The sequence below is a fragment of the Colobus angolensis genome, unplaced genomic scaffold (assembly GCF_000951035.1).
Source record: "Colobus angolensis palliatus isolate OR3802 unplaced genomic scaffold, Cang.pa_1.0 Scaffold247, whole genome shotgun sequence".
Lineage (NCBI taxonomy): Eukaryota > Metazoa > Chordata > Mammalia > Primates > Cercopithecidae > Colobus > Colobus angolensis.
The window spans coordinates 2,462,825-2,483,526 of record NW_012115677.1 but is presented as its reverse complement, the minus strand read 5'-3'; the positions used below and the strand labels follow the sequence as shown (position 1 = coordinate 2,483,526).

The 20,702-nt window shown below is 37.8% G+C and overlaps 1 protein-coding gene across 1 annotated transcript in view; it reads right to left on the bottom strand.

Annotated features, from left to right (window-relative positions):
• Positions 1 to 20,702, bottom strand: part of METAP1D (methionyl aminopeptidase type 1D (mitochondrial)) — a 57,720-nt gene that overhangs the window by 6,423 nt on the left and 30,595 nt on the right. The window contains exons 2-6 of the mRNA XM_011945949.1: positions 13,367 to 13,524; positions 11,177 to 11,326; positions 9,286 to 9,434; positions 8,727 to 8,769; positions 3,366 to 3,529 (exon numbers count right to left, since the gene is read on the bottom strand). Of these exons, the coding sequence (XP_011801339.1) occupies positions 3,366 to 3,529; positions 8,727 to 8,769; positions 9,286 to 9,434; positions 11,177 to 11,326; positions 13,367 to 13,524 (664 nt within the window). The remainder of the gene's footprint in view (positions 1 to 3,365; positions 3,530 to 8,726; positions 8,770 to 9,285; positions 9,435 to 11,176; positions 11,327 to 13,366; positions 13,525 to 20,702) is intronic.

Genomic DNA, 20,702 nt, shown 5'->3' with positions numbered 1-20,702 from the left:
AGCTGTCAAGAAAAATCCATCACAGATGACATTAAAATGACTTATTTTGCCTGAGCCACTTATTGTTTAAATGTGTGTAATCTAATAGAAAGAGATTATTTTTAAAAAATCTGCTTCATATTGTTCCAAATTAATATCAAAACATATAGTTATGAATTAAACATTAAAAACCATTTATTGATACTTTCATCATGACATTTATAAGTTTAAATTATTTTTGATTGAACTGTCACATATTTATGATACATGAATCTACACATTCACAATATACTCATATGTACAGATTGTATAATCTAGAGATAATTAAAAAAATACAGATTTAGAAATATTTTAAAGCAAATGGAGGTACAGTGAGTCTAATAACACTATGACCTAAAGATTACTAGGCATTCCTCACAAAGCAAAAGGGCCCAGAGAGAATTCTTTCCATTAAAACATTTTAGCTGATACTTCGTCAGAGACATTATCTTCTTTAGGTTTCAGAGGAGAATTCCAAAATTTCCTGTAAAGATCTCAAGGTTTTTGATAACATAATACTAATACAAGTTGTTTGTTCTTTTCCTAGTGTATCAGTAGAGATAGGCTATGCAAAAGATGGTGAATATCTTAAAATAAACAAGACCGAGTTGAAAGATGTTTGTAAACCTTTGGTCTATAATGATTTCAAGTACTTTTGGCTTAAAGGTAAATATGGTTTATTTACTTATTCCCCTAAGATTTTGCCAGAATAAGAAAAGGCAAGATAATAGGTGTCCAGAAACACTGCTTTAACACATCAGAACAAACATTTGTTAGAATCGGGGCCAGCTTCCTTTCTAGTGGCAGACATAAACCATCTAAATAATGAAATGTATTAGGGTACAAGTAAAAAGTTCATTGTCTGTTATTTTCCACATAGTTTTTTTAAGTGCAGTTGTTGGGACTGATCTGGTTTTCAAAAAAGCTTGTACATGCAAATTCATACTCTGAAAACTGACCTTGTATCCAGATAGCTAAAATCCAATGTCACTTTCAATTCTACTCTTCTTCTTCTTCTTCTTTTTTTTTATGTAGCTAGAATTAATGTAGTGAATATGTAATGAAATGCATTATCCTGCATGGAGATTTATCAGATTTTCCAACTGAATGCTATGCTTTGCTAGTACTAGCTGGAGTTCACCTGCATGTTGGTGTGGCGTGTGGCTCTTTTTTGTAAAGAGTTAAGTCGTACACAAAAAAAGGGAACAAAGGTCAGCACCCAGCCGCCACTTGAATGTGAGATTTTTCTTTTTATTCCCCTTGATGTATACTAGGCTCTGTGTTATTAGTCTTAATGATGGAAAATTGTAGTGTTGATACAAATCTTTTTTTCAAAGTAGTAGGCGGGAGCTCCATTTGTTAGTAAGTTTTTTTTGTGACTAAAAGCCATGGACAGTACATTTATGTAGCAGTAAAAGGCCTAGATGCTCTTTCCATAGCAGAGCTAATTATTCCTACTGTGACCTTACTGATCTAGCCTGTTCCTAGTACATCTCATCTGCACGCCTGTTCCTCTGTGTAGATGGTGTCAGAGAATATGAAAAACCCTATAATGAAACCATTTTCATGATGGAGAAAGGCTACTGGAGTTGCACTTGCTACAAAGAGGCTCAATTATATGAGTAATTGTGATAATTTTCTACATTCATAGCCTTCAATGGGGAAAAAAGAATGAGAGCCACAAAGGAAAATTACTTTAACAAGAAAGTACAGAGAGTAAAAATGGAAGAAGAGACAAAAAGGGGAAAAAATAACCAGAAAAAAAGTTTAAAAAATAGATCTGGAGGGAGGAATAGCGAGACAGGGAGAACAACAGAAATGCTCAAAAGCCCATGTGCAGCTGTGTTGCACAATTAAATTGAATTTTTTTTTCTGCAGTTGATGAATGTGACTACTGCAAATGTGCCTCTGTAGTTAGCTATCATTTGTTGTTCCGTGACAGGAAAAGGATAATTACCTCTCAGAGAGAATCAAAGGCTGACATGCCCTTTAGACACAGCCATGAATGCAGAGCTCGATAGAATGCTTGAATAAGAATCTAGTGTTCTCTGCCCCCTTCTACTGAAGAATAAATTTTGTTAAAATGCAAGAGCACCACCAGTAAATTTGTTGAACCCTAGGTGTTCAAAAATATGAGGTGCATCTATCGACTCATCCCATTTGCAAAAATAAAACTGCATTTTGAATTCATTTCTATTATATTCATGGACAGTAAGATAGTGAGATATGCATTAAATTTCTTTTCCCAGTAGGGGTCTGATTCAACATTTCCTATGAAAGAACAGAGAGACACTATCCTTTTTTCCCAGGCTAGTTAGCCTATAATTTAAAACTGTCAAAAACACAATTTTGTTCAAAGTCTTCAATAAAAGCTTCTCAGATATAACCCAAAGAGATTTTACTAAAGTTTGATTCAGACACTGTTACAATATTTTTAAAGCCATAAATACATTTAACTGATATTTTACTGGCTTTTTTCTTGAAGTATTTGAAGGCTTACGAAGAAAAAAAGGCAGCATCTTTTCAAGGTGACTAAGCCTTCCATCCTTTAGACAAATGGGAAGTATTCAATGGTTCATATTAATGAGAACAGTACTTTAAACGATGCTGATTTGATCATCTTTAACAGAATGCATTACTTTAAAATGAAAACATATATTCGGCATGTCTACCTCAAAACAGTTACGGGGGAAAAAAAGACCTAAAAGTAGGCAACAGATTACAAAGAAAAGTCTTAAATTCAGAAAATACACATACACATACACTCATAAAGTAAGGATAGAATACTCTGTGAAAAATAAACAATGGTTTACAGGAAAAATGAACCAGACAAAAAAAGAACAGAAGATCACCCTTTCAGGCTATTTGTTAATCTGCCAATTTGAAAGGTAAGGCTTGCTTGAACTAACACTTTATTATCTTCATATCATAGGAATACATTTCACTTCATTCCTTTATAAAATTTAGTTTTTCTCCTGTCTTATTAAAAACTCCAGGGCTGAGATGCTCATCCCCTTCTTAAGTACTCCCTTCCATATTTGGTGTGATTTTGAATAAAGGGAAACTATAGACCAGTACATCAAGCTAAAACAAAAGCAGCCATGTAAATATTGCTTGTTCCTTCTATAAGTTTCTTTGCTGACCCTGGTATAATTCACTTTTATAAAATCTTTTTTTTTTTTTCTTCCAACTCAGGGAACAATATTGCAGCCTGGCAGTTCATATACTGATATCAGACTGAAATGATGGTTCTGAATCATAAAACATGTCATCAACTTTATACCAAGCCACCAATAACCTCTGTACCATTTGCCAACCCTCCCTTTACTTGTCAATGTAAGGCTTACCTGATTGTGTTTCCAATTACAGAGAAGGGAGCCCCTGCTCTGCAAGCTGCAATTGCTTCATCTCTACACCTCCTGGCAACCTCCACTAACTTTTTACCACATTCATCCACATTGCCCACCAAAAATGTTTCAGAGGTGTCTCCATGGTAGCCATTGTAATAGACCTAAACATAAGCAGAAACTTAAAAATATGTCCTTGTTTAAAAATCTACTATCCTAAAGTATACATTGTATTCATTTATGTATTTAGTAGACTCATGTGTTTTACCCTTCCAGAATTATTCATTTGCCTATCAAAAAAAGAAGAAATAGATATATTGAAATTTGCAGAAACTTAAAAGATGAAGCCATGCAATTATATTGCAAAATTTAAAAACAAATGTGTTAACTAGTATGGTTATTTCAGCATTATGATGAGCAATACTACTGTAATATTTTGATTCCTCACTTTATTTCTGAGAAGACAAAATTACATAAGTAAAAATTAGTGGCCAAAGACCTTGATCTACAATTACCACAGTAGGTTTAGAGAACCAAGGAGTATTTAACATAGTGAAAAGTTTCTTTGAGGTCATGAAGACTTACTTGATCTTGTATTTACCAGTTCTACATTTGAAGTGATATATAATGACAAGAAGTAAGATAGACATGTTTGTACTGTAACAGACAAATAGGATAATTCAGTTCTAAGAACAGAAGTGGTTCCATATAGGAATGAAATGTGTTACGGAAAAATCCTATGTCTAGACGTGAAATCTTTTTTTTTTTTTTTTTTTTTTGAGACGGAGTTTCACTCTGTCGCCCAGGCTGGAGTGTAGTGGCGCGATCTCAGCTCACTGCAAGCTCCGCCTCCCGGGTTCACGCCATTCTCCTGCCTCAGCCTCCAGAGTAGCTGGGACTACAGGGGCCCGCCACCACGCCCAGCTAATTTTTTGTATTTTTGATAGAGACGGGGTTTCACCGTAGTCTTGATCTCCTGACCTCGTGATCTGCCCGCCTCGGCCTCCCAAAGGGCTGGGATTACAGGTGTGAGGCACCGCGCCCGGCCAAGAAGTGAAATCTTAATCAAATGTTCCAGATGGCCAAATGTTAACAGAAAGCACTATATATGGATATCTAAAGAATTAGAATATAATAAAACAGGCTTAAAAGCACATTTACAGAAAGTATAATTTTATCATTCTTCAGTGATTCAGAAGCCAAGTAGGATCTTGAAAGATACCAGATTCATTATAAATCAATGATAACCAAGCACTATAGTAAATATAAAAGGCAGAAGCGACTGTTTGGATACTGATCCTTTGATGTATCAAGGAATTTGCTACTTTGCATAAATTTGTCCTATCTAATTACTTTTGACATTTCTCTTGCTCATAAGGTAGAATGTAGAAACTATTATAAAAAAGATGTTTATCTGAGCTTTCAGTCTGTTGTGATACTGAATTAATGTCTTAAATCGTATACTACTCTGCATTTCTTAAAAAAATGCTCTTGTACTGTGTGAAGGAAGCAAGAAAGGTCTTTATTAGATCTTCAGTTTATAATTCAGGAAACTGAGGCACAGATAAGTAACTTGTTTAAGGTTGGTGGCTAATACAGAGGTAGATTCAGGTTAATATGATGGATTATTGGCTTTCAATCGAGTGTTTTCTCTACTATATAAAATTATCTTAACTACCTTGCAACAGAATAGTGTTTTATACATTTACTCCCATTTACAGTCCTTTGCAATCCAGGAGAGTACAAGTTTTCATTTTATACACTTGGCAGTATTTCACTTTGCTTCATAATTTTTACAAGTTTGAAATAGTTTGAAAGTTAATAATGAAACTATTAAGTCTTCAGGAAACTTAGAAAAGGAATAGAGTATTCTCTTTAGACACATTGGAAACAGTAGGGAAGAGTATGCTGATTTCATTCAAAAATTCAAAATTTTATATTCTTGTATTTCATTCAAATACAAGAATGCTATTTCAAAATACAAAATACTATTTCATTCAAAATACAAGAGGCCAGGCATGTGGCTCACGCCTGTAATCCCAGCACTTTGGGAGGCCAAGGCGGGTGGATCACGAGGTCAGGAGATGGAGACCATCCTGGCTAACACGGTGAAACCCCGTCTCTACTAAAAATACAAAAAATTAGCCGGGCGTGGTGGTGTGCGCCTGTAGTCCCAGCTACTCGGGAGGCTGAGGCAGGAGAATGGCGTGAACCCGGGAGGCAGTGCTTGCAGTGAGCAGAGATGGCACCACTGCACTCCAGTCTGGGCGACAGAGCGAGACTCCACCTTAAAAAAAAAAAAAATACAAGAATATAAAATTTGCTAATATAGGCGTAGTCAAGAAGATGTATAAATGAATGTTTGTATAACTGCTTCTTAAGTAAAAATGTACTTTTAAAAAAATCTTTATTCATCTTTTCATATTACTTTTTGCTAGCTTTGAAAATGATTAATTGAGGCTGGGTGCAGTAGCTCACGCCTGCAATCCTTTGGGAGGCTGAGATGAGAGGACTGTATAAGACCAGGAGTTTAAAAACCAGCTTGGGAAACATAGTGAAACCCCATCTCTACAAAATTAAAAAATTAACCAGGTGTGGTGGCACATGCCTGTATTTCTAGCTAAGGTAGAAGGATCACTTGAGCCCAGGAGTTCAAGGTTACAGTAAGCCTTGATGGCACCACTGCACTGCATCCTGCGTGACAGAGCAAGACCCTATCTCTGAAAAAGAAAAAAAAGGAAAGAAAGAAAAAGAAAAAGAAAGGGAGGGAGGGAGGGAGGAAGGAAGGAAGGAAGGAAGGAAGGAAGGAAGGAAGGAAGGAAGGAAAGAACATCAAAATGACTGCTTGAGACTGGTGCAGTGGCTCACACCCATAATTCCAGCACTTTGGGAGGTGGAGGCGGGCGGATCACTTGAGGTCAGGAGTTCAAGACCAGCCTGGCCAACACGGTAAAACCCTGCTTCTACTTAAAATACAAAAATTAGCTGGGTGTGGTGGCGCATACCTGTAGTCTCAGTTACTTGGGAGGCTGAGGCAGGAGAATCACTTGAACCCTTAAGGCAGAGTTTGCAGTGAGCTGAGACCTACCACTGCACTCCAGCCTGGGCAACAGAGGGAAACTCCATCTCAAAAAAAAAAAAAAAAAAGACTACTTGAAAGATTCACTATATACAGAAATACAATACTTTTGAAAGTCTGTGGCAGTCATCTACAATTTCTATTTATACCCACAAACTAGTCTTGTCTTGTACTTCGTTTATTTATTTATTTTTTGAGACAGAGTCTCACTCTGTCACCCAGGCTAGAGTGCAGGGGTGTGATCTCAGCTCACTGCAACCTCTGCTTCCCAGGTTCAAGCAATTCTCCCTGCCTCAGCCTCCTAAGTAGCTGGGATTACAGGCTCCTGCCCCCAAGCCGTGCTAATTTTTAGATTTTTAGTATTTTTAGTAGAGATGGGGTTTCGCCATGTTGGCCAGGATGGCCTTGAACTCCTGACCTCAGGTGATCCACCCGCCTTGGCCTCCCAAAGTGCTGGGATTTCGGGCATGAGCCACTGCGCCTGGTCCTTCATTTATTTAACAAATATTTACTGAGCAACCTATTATGGACATCACATTGTCTTTAAGAAAAACATTTTTCAATTTTAAAGGGGGGAAGGAAATCTATTTTCTTGTGATGTATACTAGACATAAATAATTCTAAAATGCAATGAGTATTTTCTGATAGAAATATAGGATCTGATAATGGAGTCCTTCACTTAATAAAATATTTTATAAGAAAAGTAATTTGTTAAGATACGGACCTATATGTTTTGTTTCCTAGATTCCTTCACATTTCTAGACACTTGGAAGTATTTCACTTTGCTTTATAAGTTTTACAATTGTGAAATAATTTGAATGTTAGATACAAAACTGTTTATTAAGTATTCAGGAAACTTAGAAAAGGAATAGAGTATTTTCTTTAGATACACTGGAAACAGTAGGGAAGAGCAGTTGACTTCATTCAAAACATTAAAATGGTAACATTTCATGATAGGGTGACTAGATGAGATAATAGATGTAAAACCCTAAAATCAGGTACAATCCAAAATAAAAGTGTCTTATGAAAAGCACTTTATTTTAGGTATGCTTCATAAAATACCTCCTTCTGCATGATTCTAAGTTGGAAAGATACCAACAGGATGTATGTGGTGCAAGTGTTCAAGCATTTTAAGTAGGACAAAATGATACAGGAAATACTATCAGCAATAAAAGAATCGTTGGCTATCTCCTCGTATGATTGATATGAAGAAAAAAGGTTGAGTTAACTTAACTAAAAATCAGACTGAATTCCACCATTGGATTCCTATTTTTATCTCATTCCCACTCCTACCTAAGTTTCATGGTCTAGTTACTATTCTTAAAAACACTTCCTTATTAATAGAAACTGTATTCCTTGAATGTTGTCATTTCAACTAGTTCTCCTAAGATGTTTAAATTTTGTTTATTTATTTAAAATATATTTGTTAATCATTAGATGTACAGAATTTATTTATAATCTACATAATCCAAAGGTATCATTACAAAATTCTTTAATAAAAAGAAATGTAAAAGTACACATAATCCAAGTCTGAGAATGGTAAAAGGCTAAGAAAATGAGAAAAAGTTACATCTTGTACAATTTGAAGTCCCTATGTTAAATTAGTTAGGCTTGTTACTTAAAAAAAGGCTATTAACCATTTGGTGAAAACTTAAGTTCAGACAAAAAGCCCTCTGCTTACTTTGAGCACAAGGCTCTCTATACCAGAAATGGAACTCGACGTTACCTTCAGGGATTTTAATAAATCTAGGGAACACTGCTAGCAAAAGAGTTGCTGTCCAAATAGACTGACATACACAGGCCAATGTAGCCCCTAATGACAGAGTAAGATAATGACAGGCCCCACTCAAAATCAGCAGGAAGAGGAAGATCAATCTTGGCAGAGTGAAGGAAAAATGCTGGCTTTCTTCGTGTTAGCTCATCTCATACATATCTAGCTTCAGCAGCTGCCCAGTGCTGTGGTGCTCTGCGTTAACTACACAGTGGATCAATAACAATTACACCTTCTCAAAAACATGACACATAGCAGGATTGGGTTGACATTTCACTTAGGCCAACATTGATCTCAGTGCATCTGATTGCAGCCCTAAATTCAAGTCAGGCCTGGGTTTACTTGGAATAAACACAGAGTTAAAGACAAAAAAGGAAACCAGCTGCTTGCGTCTGGGTCTAGAAGTAAACAGCACTTCCACTGGTGCAGTTCACATTTTCAATCCACTCTTCCTGTTGCTACCAGCAATTCTGAAGTTGATCAAAGACGATTTTTTATATGATTTACTTACTGTCACATCAATGTTGATAATATCTCCATCCTGAAGAGGTCGACTAAAACGTAAACAGAAAAAAAAATGGTGATAGACAGATCTCAATAAAAGGAAAATAAAAATAAATACTTAATGACTACTATCACAAACCCAATGAGTTGCAATGATAATTTGGAGTGAAGGAAGAATACACGGGATAACTAAATCTAATCTTTAACTTATTTCAAAAGATGCACTTAATTTGTTACCTTAATTTTGCCAAGAACCAAAACGAGAGTTGATAAGAAAAATTTGCCACATTTGGATTTTTACCACTTATATGATTAAAATCTAAGAAGTAAAAGACATATGTAATGCACAACTCCCATCTAGATTACGCACTGCTTTAACAGACATTAAATGGTGGTATTGTGTCCATTTAGAAGTAAAATACTTTACAATTTCTGTTTTATCATAATCAATTTCAGAAGTTTACTGGTGGGTTTCACTTGAATGATAGTGTCTTTCAACATATGTTACAGATCTTAGCTTTATGTTTTAGTTTCCAAAGAACAATATGTTATTAAGAAATGAATACCTGTCAGGAATACCATGACAGAGCACGTTGTTTACAGAGGTACAAACAGATTTTGGAAAACCTCCATAGCCTAGAGGTGAGGGATAGGCATTATGACTGATGATTTCCCGATGAACAAGAGCATCTATCTCTTCAGTTGTCATGTCAACCTAAAATGTTAAATAAAGAAATTGTGCAGCAACAATTGAAGACATTTCTTGTGTTTATCAACTATGCTATAGCAACAGCACTTCCATGTGAGACTGTATAAATTTACTGTGATAAACTTATGGTACAACATTTGAATTAATTATGATTAGTGTTACAATTCTCAACTGTGCCTTGTGGACAATCATTTGGGCATGTGATGGTGTTATGGACCATTAGGAAATAGAAATGTTAAGCCCTATGATCCTCTAAATCATTTGTGAGTCACTAAATGACATAACTCCCTTTTGGCCTGAGGATTTCAAAATTATGTTCTTCGGCAATTCCTTCCTCTTTCTCAATGGTTGGTGCCCTGGGCTAGCCAGCGCATATGAATAAATGCTCAAAAGGTTCATCAGTTGAACCTTGAAAAACTTGAAAAGTAGGTCAACCCACATCTTTTTATCTCAATAAAACATTACAGGGGTTTTGCAGCAATGGCATAGAGATTACGGTTGATATTTAAAAGAGTGAGTCTAATACATTTTGTAGAGACTTGATTTTAAGTAATCTTGATTTCTTTCATGTCTAAATAAATAAATGTATTTCTAAAAATATTTTTTCCTTACTAAAGGTATTCCAAACGAAATTGCTCCCAAACTAAAAGAAAACTGAAATTGAGTTTTATAAGTATATGAAGACTATTTCCATAAACTCCATAAACATAAATTCTAAAACAAAAATAAAATCTTTTATTAAAAATTAACCATTTCTTCAGTAATTTTCTTCATTATTTTATATATACATTATGTTTAGTCGTGTTGTAAGTTTAGTACATAGAAGATACTGTGAGTGATTTTATCTTTGAATCTCACTTCCTAAATTCTGCCCACCTTTTGGCAGAAAATAGGCTCATATTTTTCTTTTATAATCCTTATATAGAACGGTGTTTCAGATTATTATGAAATAACTAAATGAAAGAACTAAATCTTTTTTTTTTTTTTTGAGACGGAGTCTCACTCTGTTGCTCAGACTGGAGTGCAGCAGCATGATCTTGGCTCACTGCAACCTCAACCTCCCGGGTTCAAGTGATTCTCCTGCCTCAGCCTCCCAAGTAGCTGGGACTACAGTTGCCCACCACCACGCCCGGCTAATTTTTGTATTTTTAGTAGCGGTGGGGTTTCACCATGTTGGCCAGGCTGGTCTTGAACTCCTGACCTCAAATGACCCACATACCTCGGCCTCCCAAAGTGCTGGGATCACAGGTGTAAGCCACTGTGTCTGGCCTGAAAGAACTAAATCTTGTAGTAGGAAGTTGTATATAATTGCATTGCTATATTACCTACAGCCTTTTGTATGTGACCTGATCTTTCTTTGTAGGGCAAATGCAAGAAAATAGGAGACAAAGGACAAGGTAGAGCAAATCTTCAGGCACACAGAAATAATGTGGGGAGTACAAGCTGAAACTACAGGCAGGAGTAGGGGGCAAAAATCAAAGCTGTCTGCCATTGATCAACTTGGATAGGTTGACTGAGACCAAAGTATCTCTAGAATTCTGCTAGTTAAAATTGAATTTGGGTTTTAAATTACTTCTTGAATAAACACATAAAATAATAAAATTCCTTTTCCCCATCCCAAGGCTTTACTTATTTTTTTTTAAAACAAATTAGATGTGTACAAAAGAAGAGTTAAGGAGAAGGAAAAAAAAAAGAGGAGTGTTTGTTGCCCCTTATGTAAGTCATCCTGAGGCTTGCTGAGACGCCACCTTTAAACTCTTCCCAGCCAAGAGGAGGACGTGGCGGGCCAGCTGACAAGCCTGATGAAGCCCTTGGATCTGATCTTCATTCTTAACTTCTATGCTGTCTCCCCAGTCTGGTACAATGCCTGTCGTCACATAGTCTGGCTTCTTTATGTGCTTGAGGAAAAAGGATTGAAAACGAAGATCAGAACCCAGCGCATGACAATGGGATCATTTTTTCAGACACAGCCTACTGCTTCATGGGGCTCTGCCCTTCCTGCCGGAGCACCGACCTCCGAAGCCAGCACAACAGACCCTCCAGGCTGCCCCTAGTTCCTTCCCCTGCCCTTTTGAACTTAACATTGCCTGTTAGTGCTGCCTCTGGATGGAGTTGTTAACCTTACCATGCTTTGAGTCAAACTGGACTGAAGTAGACTTCTGGTCAAAACAAACAGTAGTTTTCTCTTTTTCCTCCTCCCAACCCGGTTAGAAGCATATTCACCATTGATGAAAAATAGCACTAAGTTTCCAATTCACCAAATGGTTAAGAGCATTTTCGTCTTCTTAACACAAAAATATAATTTATGCAAAAGATAGCTCCCAACACCCTCTCCAAATGAATATATGTAAAAAGGCTGACTGTCAAGTTCCTAAAGCCTATTACGTATACACTTTTCTTACATGTTGCAACCATACTCACACTGAGAGGCTAGAATAAAATGAAACAAGTTTTATTCTTCAAGTACATAAAAATTACCTAAAACACTTCCATTATTTGTCAAGAGTAAACAAAAAGCCACCCCAAAACTCAAGACGTGCAACCCTGATCACTTTTGCAGACCATTCTCCACCATGGGCAGTATTCAGAAAATAAATGCCATCTTACACACAGAGCTTCTTTCAGTTCCAAGGTTTTGCACAGCTCTTTACAAACTATTTATAGTTTATAATGCATTACAAACTATAAGCATTGTTGGACAGTCCACAGTAAGGCTCCACAGCAGTTTGGGACAGGAAGCTGAGGGAGATAACACTATTCAATTGAAACACCACAGCAGCTCTGGAAGGGCTGAGGTTAGGGCTCTCCTCTTTGTGAAGCCTGTCCTGCAGGAGTTACGGTTCTTCACTTACTCCCTTGTTCAGATGGGTTTTCTGATACAGGTAACACTACTGCCTGGTTTGCCACAGCTGAGCTCCGGAGGAACATCTACTCTCCCACAGCTACACCACGAATGCCCACAAATGCTCACCAGGTCTCCCCCACAGAGCCTGTGTTCTTGTCCCCACTCTGCTCTGTGATCTGGCAAGGTTATAACTCGCAGGCAGAAGGGCTGTTGGGTTGTCAACGCTGAAATTGACTGAAATGGCTAAAACAATGCAATTCACCTCACCAGAGATTTATCTTTTCTTCTAAGGAAAAAAAGTGTCAATTTTGTGACTAATACCAAATTCTCACTCTCACTGTGACAGGCCAGGGAATACATCCTGGTGGCCTTTCTGTGTCATCGGCCTTTGCCATAAAAGTGGGCCACTCATCTTCAGAAGTATAACATACTAAATGTGGGCTCACTGTAAAAAAAATTCATAAAAGGGAGAAAGCAGATGATTTTTGTGACCAATCTGTATTTCTTTAGCTATTCTCCTTCTTCCTCAAGGGCTTGCTCACACATTCCCTTCATATTACATTTTGAAAAATGGATAGATCGCCTTTCCACAGAACTGCAATCTCTGAAAAAAAACCAAAAACCAAGACTGCTCTGAGACATATTTTATTTAATTTAGTCTAAAAGACGATTCAAAGACACCAGCATCAATAACAAGGAAAGTATAAGAACAGGCTTTAAAAAGCTGGTATGCTAGTTTTAAGTTATCTCTTTTGAATCATCACAATTTTATAGTTTTTTTTCTCTAAAACAGAAAACTACATACATATAGTTTTATCTTCATGTTAGAAATTTAATATAGAAAATTTCATGTTAGAACTTTTAATTCTAAATACACGAAGCAATTGAAAGCTTAGAGCTTTATTTTAAAAAATTAATGCTATAGAACTGCAGGATATTAAAACTTCTCAAATCACAGTTTTAGATCACAAACCTAGTTTGAAAATTAAAACCCAAATGGCTCAGAAATCAAAGGTGCAAAAATATTTGATCACTTCTGCAGTCAACTTTTATCTTGGCTGGAAAACGCAGCAGATAATAGGCAATACAGTACCTTAGGAACCGGATGAGCTGAAGAAACTGCAGCCGGCAAAACTATACTGTGTGAAATATCTCTTTGTCTCCGAAAAAAGAAATTTCTTCTTTGTTGACGGCTTGACTGCTTGTGTAAGTAGATATGATTGAGTGGTGAAGAGAAAATTCTACGAGAACCTGTGAGCAGAAATAGACATATTCTAAGTAAAAAACCAACCTAACACAGTGCTCCGCTTTAAGATGTTGTAGCGTTGCCTATTAAATCATTATTCTAATACCTTATTGACTGAAAAAGGAAAAGCCCCAAATAGAAAGGAAAGCAGTGGTATTCTGAGTTCTAGTACAATAGTAACAGTGTATTTATTAGCTAATACTATGTTTACATAAATGCGTGACAATGGTAAATGGGAAACAGACATATAGAAACATCTGCTAAGCACCAGGGCTATAAAAAGAACAATTTCTGCTGTGATACCTTATGTGGCAATGTCCAAGACGACCCTAGATTCAGGGTACTGTTTTGATGGCTTTATACTCTGTAAAGCCGTTTTCCTTTCAAGAATCACAGACAAATTGCCAGCTGCACTTTTTGCCCTCCATAGGATTACTACTCTGTGTTAAGTTCACGTGCAGTGAGGCATTATACTGAAATTCATTGTGATGAATGTTCAAGTCAGATAAAGACTAAATAGCAAAAATGTAAGTATAACACTGAAAGAAAATGAATATAGGGTTCAAAATACTCACAACAGGAATTTAGAAATATCTATCAAAATTTTAAATGCACATATCCTTTGACTCAGCAGTTCATCTCCGAGGACTTTATCCTGCAGACACTATGCAATGATGGATGTATGAAGATGTATCGTCATGGCAGCATTATTTGCGGTAGAAAGAAGTGGGAAACAACTTAAATGTTTCCACATAGGAAATACCAGTAGGGGACTGATTAAATATATTATGGTATACTTACAGAAAATTCTGGAGCTATTAAAAAGAATAGGCTAAATCATCATCTCTATGTGTTGATATGGAAAGAGGTCACGATACACTGTTAGGAAAAAAGTGAATGCTTAACAAATACATATAAAAAACCCATTAATGTAAAAGGAGCTTATACATTCATATAAGCTTGCACATGCCCATACAATTTCTGGAAATTAATAGTCATAAACAGTAGCTCTTTCTGTGGCATGTGGTTGGGGCTAGAGGTAGAGAGGAAGACTTTTTTTTTTTTCTTTGAGACAGGGTCTTGCTCTGTCGCCCAGGCTAAAGCACAGTGGTGCGATCACGGTTCACTGCAGTCTTGGATTCTCAGGCTCAAGGAATCCTCCCACTTCCTCCTCTTGAGTAGCTGGAACCACAGGCACATGCTACCATGCCTGGCTAATTTTTGTATTTTTTGTAGAGACAGGGTCTTGCTGTGTGGCCCAGGCTGGTTTTAAACTCCTGGGCTCAAGCGATCCTCCCACCTCGGCCTCCCAAAGTGTTGAGGTTACAGGCGTGAGCTACTGCATCCAGCCAGGAAGACATTTTGATTCATTTTATTTCATTACTTTCATATTTAGAACAATCTTTTTTTGTTTGTTTGCTTGTTTTTTGGTTTTTTTTTGAGACGGAGTCTCACTCTGTCACCTAGGCTGGAGTACAGTGGCTCGATCTTGGCTCACTGCAACCTCTGCCTCCCAGGTTCAAGCAGTTCTCCTGCCTCAGCCTCCAGAGTAGCTGGGACTGCAGGGGTGCACCACCAGGTCTGGCTAATTTTTTTGTATTTTTAGTAGAGACGGGGTTTCACCATGTTGGCCATGCTGGTCTCAATGTCCTGACCTCATGATCTGCCCGCCTCGGAATCCCAAAGTGCTGGGATTACAGGCGTGAGCCACTGCGCCTGGCCAGACAATAGTTTTAAAAGTCCCCAACAGGTCACAACTACATGGCAGGGGTCAGAAAACTACAGCTCAAAGGCCAAATCTGGCCTGCTGACTGTTTTTATATAGCACAAAACCTAAAAATGGTTTTTACATTTATTAATGGTTGAAAAAAACTTTTTAACCCAATATTTTGTAATACATGAAATTCAAATCTTGGTGCCCATAAATAAAAGGTTTATTGGACCACAGCTACCCTCATTTGCTTACAAATGTCTATGGCGGGTTTTGAGCTACAGTGGTAGTTGAGTAGTTGTGAACATGTGTTCCACAGAGCCTAAAAAATGTACTCTTTGGCCCTCTTCAAGAGACATTTGCTGAATCCTGGTCTAGAGCAGTAGTCCTCAAAATGAGGTTCACAGACCAGCACTATAATGTCACACAGAAAAAAGATGCAAGCCTGGGTGCGGTGGCTCACGCCTGTAATCCCACACCTCGTTTCTACTAAAATTATAAAAATTAGCTGGGCATGGTGACGCAAGCCTGTAATCCCAGCTACTTGGGAGGCTGAGGCTGGAGAATTGCTTGAACCCGGGAGGCAGAGGTTGCAGTGAGCCAAGATCGCGCCACTGCACTCCAGCCTGGGTGACAGAGAAAGGCTCCGTCTCAAAAAAAAAAAAAAAAGAAAGAAAGAAAAGAAGAAAGAAAAAGAAAAAAGATGCAAAATCTTGGGCCCCGTATCGATCTACAAACATAGAAATTGGTGATGGAGGCGGACAACCTATGCCTTAACCAGCCCTCAGGGTAGTCCTGATGCACACGAAGCTTGAGAACTACTGGCCTAGAGTAACATTTCAGCTGTGAAACATAAAGAAAACGTGAATTGCAGGTAAGTACTGGCTTCAAAACTCTGGATATCTAATTGACTTGGGGAAAGTTACTGATGCAAACAAACCGCAATGGTCAGTGATTCAGGGTGATAGGCTTCACTCAATTATGTTCCTCCTTAAAGTGGACTGTAATATTGTTGAATCTAACTTAGAGAGGTGTTTTGGGTACTATTGTAAACAATTTCAAGCACCAGACAAAATGTCAATAATATCATTTCTTTAAAAAGAAGTTGCAAAACTCAGGTCCAGTGGCACACACATGTAGTCCCAGCTACTCCGGAGAGCAGCTGATGCGGGATTGCTTACACCCAGGAGTTTGAGACTAGCTTGGGCAACAAAGCAAGACTCCTGTCTCTAAAAAAAAAAGTTGCTTGATAAAGGCAGGTATGTATTCTGTAAAGTTTTTAAAGTATAATATTTTCCAAATGACAATACCACCAACCCTAGTATTGTCAACTGATATATGAGGGACAGAGTAGTATCCTAGGAAAAGCAGACAGTTGGAAAGTAGAAGCCTGGACTTTTGTTTCAGCTCTACCACTTATTAGCTGTGTGGCCCTGCGCAAGTTTCTTCATTTCAGTCTCAGGTGAGAATTAATTGAAATAAGAAATATGAAAGTGCCTTGCATTTAGAAGATACCCAATAAATAATAGTTCTTTCAAGAATACATAAAAACCTGTAATCCCAGTGCTTTGGGAGGCCGAAGTGGGAGGATCGTGAGATCCTATCTCTACAAAAAATAAAAGAATTAGCCAGATGTGGTGGCTTGGGCCACCAGCTACTGTAGTCCAGCTACTCAGAAGTTCAGCTACTCAGGAGTCAGTCCAGCTACTCGGGAGTCTAACTACTCAGGAGGCTGAGGCAGGAGAATCACCTGAGCCCTAGAGTCTGACATTGCACTGAGCTATGATCACACCACTGCACTCCAGCCTGGGCAACAGAGTAAGATCCTGTCTCAAAAAATAAAAAAATAAAAAATAAAATTAAAAAAAAGACTACATAAAAAATAAAATGGGAAGGAAAACAGGGCTCAAGTATAGTTTCTAATACTGAACACTTATTATGTCTCAATTACTGTACTAGGCACTTTACATATGTTAGCTCATTAATCTTCACAGAAACTGTGTGAATTGTGAACTGTTATTACTCCATATCACAGTTGAAAATACTGAGGCACACAAAGGAACATGCAGTAAGTCCCAAAGCTGAGAGGGAAAGCAGGCTAAGTTGTCTCTACTAAATATATTACTTCTCTCACAGGCATGAGAAAAACAGGAGCTAAAACACAGGGAAATACCCAGAAAATTTAAAAGTCATCACAAAACTATTGTTACTACTACTATTAAGTTATTTTTCCAAAAGCGGTGATGGGTTGACCTAATCCATCCACTACCTCAAACCAAGCTGCCTTCGCTGACCAAACACACGCTTCGGGGAGGTGGCTGCCAGAACTATTAGTTGGACAGTCTGTGGATATGAAATGGAAATTTTGGAAAGACTCAGGTGGACTCGATCTGTGATTCCACCTCCCTAATTGCATTGCTAGGCAGGACCACACACAAGACACAAACTCACAAGTGTTTCCCTTCTGAGGAAAGTATTATAATTACTATTAATAATGATAATACTAATATAAATACTAATAATAACAATGGTTAAAATTTAATAGACATTTAGATTAAGCTCAGTGCTAGGTGCTCTACATACATTATCTCTTACCAGCTGTCATTAGGCAGGTAGCTGTTAACATCACTGCTTTATAGATGAGGAACTAAGGCTCACATGTCTGGTAATCAATGACCTGGCCCCAAGCTTAATCCTCTAAGTCCAAATCCAGTGCTGTGTCTGCCATTCCAGTTGCCTCTCAGCAGTGTGCAGGGGACTATGAGTTCTATTCGCTAGTGTGTTTTGTTATATAATGTATTATTTCAGGGATTAGATTTCAAGGTCAGTTTTTTAATCATGAAAAATGTACATATCATGTAACTAGTTAGCATTTAGAATGAAGACACTTTTCATGAAAATTCTTAGAAATGATCCAATTGGGAGGCACTATGGTAGTGAAAACAGCATGAGCTTGGAGGTCAAACAGGTGTGAGTTACCAAAACTTCTGAGACTCATTTTCTTCACTATTACATGGAAGTAGCAGTGTTCTCTCTACCACGAGCTGATGCGAGCATTTGCTGAGACAAGATAAATAGATAAACCATCTTTTAAAAAATAGGTGCTCCATAAATCCTCCTTTCTTTTCCTTTTCCTTCTCTACTCTTCAACATGTTTACCTGAGGGGTCTCTAAATGCCTTCATTCATTCAACAACTACTTAATGAACTCATTGCATGTGCCATGCTCTGGATTAGAGAATTCAGTGGTGAATGAGGTGACAAGGTCCCTACTCTCAGGGAGCTTACATCCTTGTAGTGGGAGGCAGACATAGACAAATCAACAAATGCATTTGATTACATCAGATAGTGCTATGCATGATGAAAAAAGAACCAAAGTGGCACAGCATTGGACAGAAAGTTCTACCCCTGGTCCTGCTAAGAGCTATGTGATCTTGAGCAATAACAATAACAGTCGACACCGACTGACCAAGAGCTTACTGGTGCCAAGCTCGGTGCTGAGTACTTCAAAGACATTACCCTCTGAGATGCAGAAGCTCAGTAAAATGAGAGAGTTGGGCTTCACAATCTTTGAGGTCCCTTCAGCTCTGAAATGTGTGCCTTCATTCAGCACCATCTGATTGTCATGCTACATCCCAGGCATCGGGAAGATGTAGCCTCTGATCAATTTTAGGACTCATGAAGATTTTTTTCAATGTGGTTGATTACATGAAAGATCATCTTTATCAGTGTTATCAAGTTCAAGTACACAGTCATTATAGGGGGAATCTTTTCTATGTACTTAAACTTGAAGCATGAAGTCATCAGGCCTCTAACACTAGGATATCTGGATGAGGCTTTTGAGACATTCACTTTTAGGATGAACAGTGTTGCCAAGGTACCTGCCCTCTCAAATGACAGCCTCACTGCCGAAAAGATGCAGACACACCCACACATGACTGGATGGTAAAATTCGAAATGTCAGGAACACAGCCTGAACATATCCAATCTGTTGACAATTATGGTTCTACACTGTATTCAGCAATTTCACTTTCATAAGACACTTTTGTATTTGAAACAAATTCTTTTCTTTCAATCTGATAAAAGACACCCTTATAAATGTTGTCACAAGGCAACAGGATAATAAGGTGCCATACTGTGTTTATTCCACTAACTACTCATTACAAATGATTCCATCTTTTTATTAGAAATAAAATCTGGTGTTTTCACAGGTGAAATGAAGAAATGGGCATAAGTCATAGTACCTTTAGAAGATAATGGTCCTCCAATTAGCCTGGCAAAGAAAGAGGGGTGGGTCCTCAACTTTGTTTATCATAATATAAATAAGTAGTAAATTTTCTAAATGCTGAATGAGCAAAATTAAAATCCCCAGTATCCATTATATTCAGGGTCACAGAAAGGATACCCAAACTACAGTAACTAATGTAGAACAATGTAGAAATGGTCTCTTGAATTTCCTATATATAATTCATTTTTAACAAAAGCACTGCTGATACCTTATAACTACATCTAATTTCCAACTTGCTACCACCAATATTACAACAAATTTGATGCATGATGACCATCTTCAGAGACAGAAATGGCCCCTCCATCTCCCACACACTATCATTCATTCAGGATTCACTGCACACTGTGTTTTGGTAAAGCTATTTGGGGAAACAAGACTCAAGTGTGTACTAATTACTACAAGGGGCAAGTGGACTAATCTGACGTTTTAGAGACACCAGTGGGAAATCACAAGAAACCTCAGGGGAGTAGAAGAGCCCAGAACAGCGAGGAGTTGCTTTGTACTAATTTGATCTTGTAAGAGATGATCGTATTATTGTTACTGGTGATGACCTAACAGCAACTCTATATAGGGTTTTCTTAGGCAGTAAATCTATATGTTATTTGTTATGAATACTAGAATATTTATTGTTATCAAAGGTAATAATAAGACTTATTTTTAGTGTTACAAAAATTCTATCAACACCTAGTCTGAGTTGAACGCTGAAAATTATAGTTAACTGCTTCCTGCACTCCATGGAAGAACACACTGTGCAGCCTGAATGTCTCTTGAAATTGCTCTGTGTCCTCTGGATCCTGCAGCACATTTTTTCATATTTCTTTTTATTTATTTATTTATTTATTTATATTTATGTATTTATTTTTGAGACGGAGTCTCGCTCTGTCGCCCGGGCTGGAGTGCAGTGGCCGGATCTCAGCTCACTGCAAGCTCCGCCTCCCGGGTTTATGCCATTCTCCTGCCTCAGCCTCCCAGTAGCTGGGACTAGAGGCGCCCGCCACGTCGCCCGGCTAGTTTTTTGTATTTTTTAGTAGAGACGGGGTTTCACCGTGTTAGCCAGGATGGTCTCGATCTCCTGACCTCGTGATCCGCCCGTCTCGGCCTCCCAAAGTGCTGGGATTACAGGCTTGAGCCACCGCGCCCGGCCCACATTTTTTCATATTTCAAATTTGTATTTGGAATGTAAAT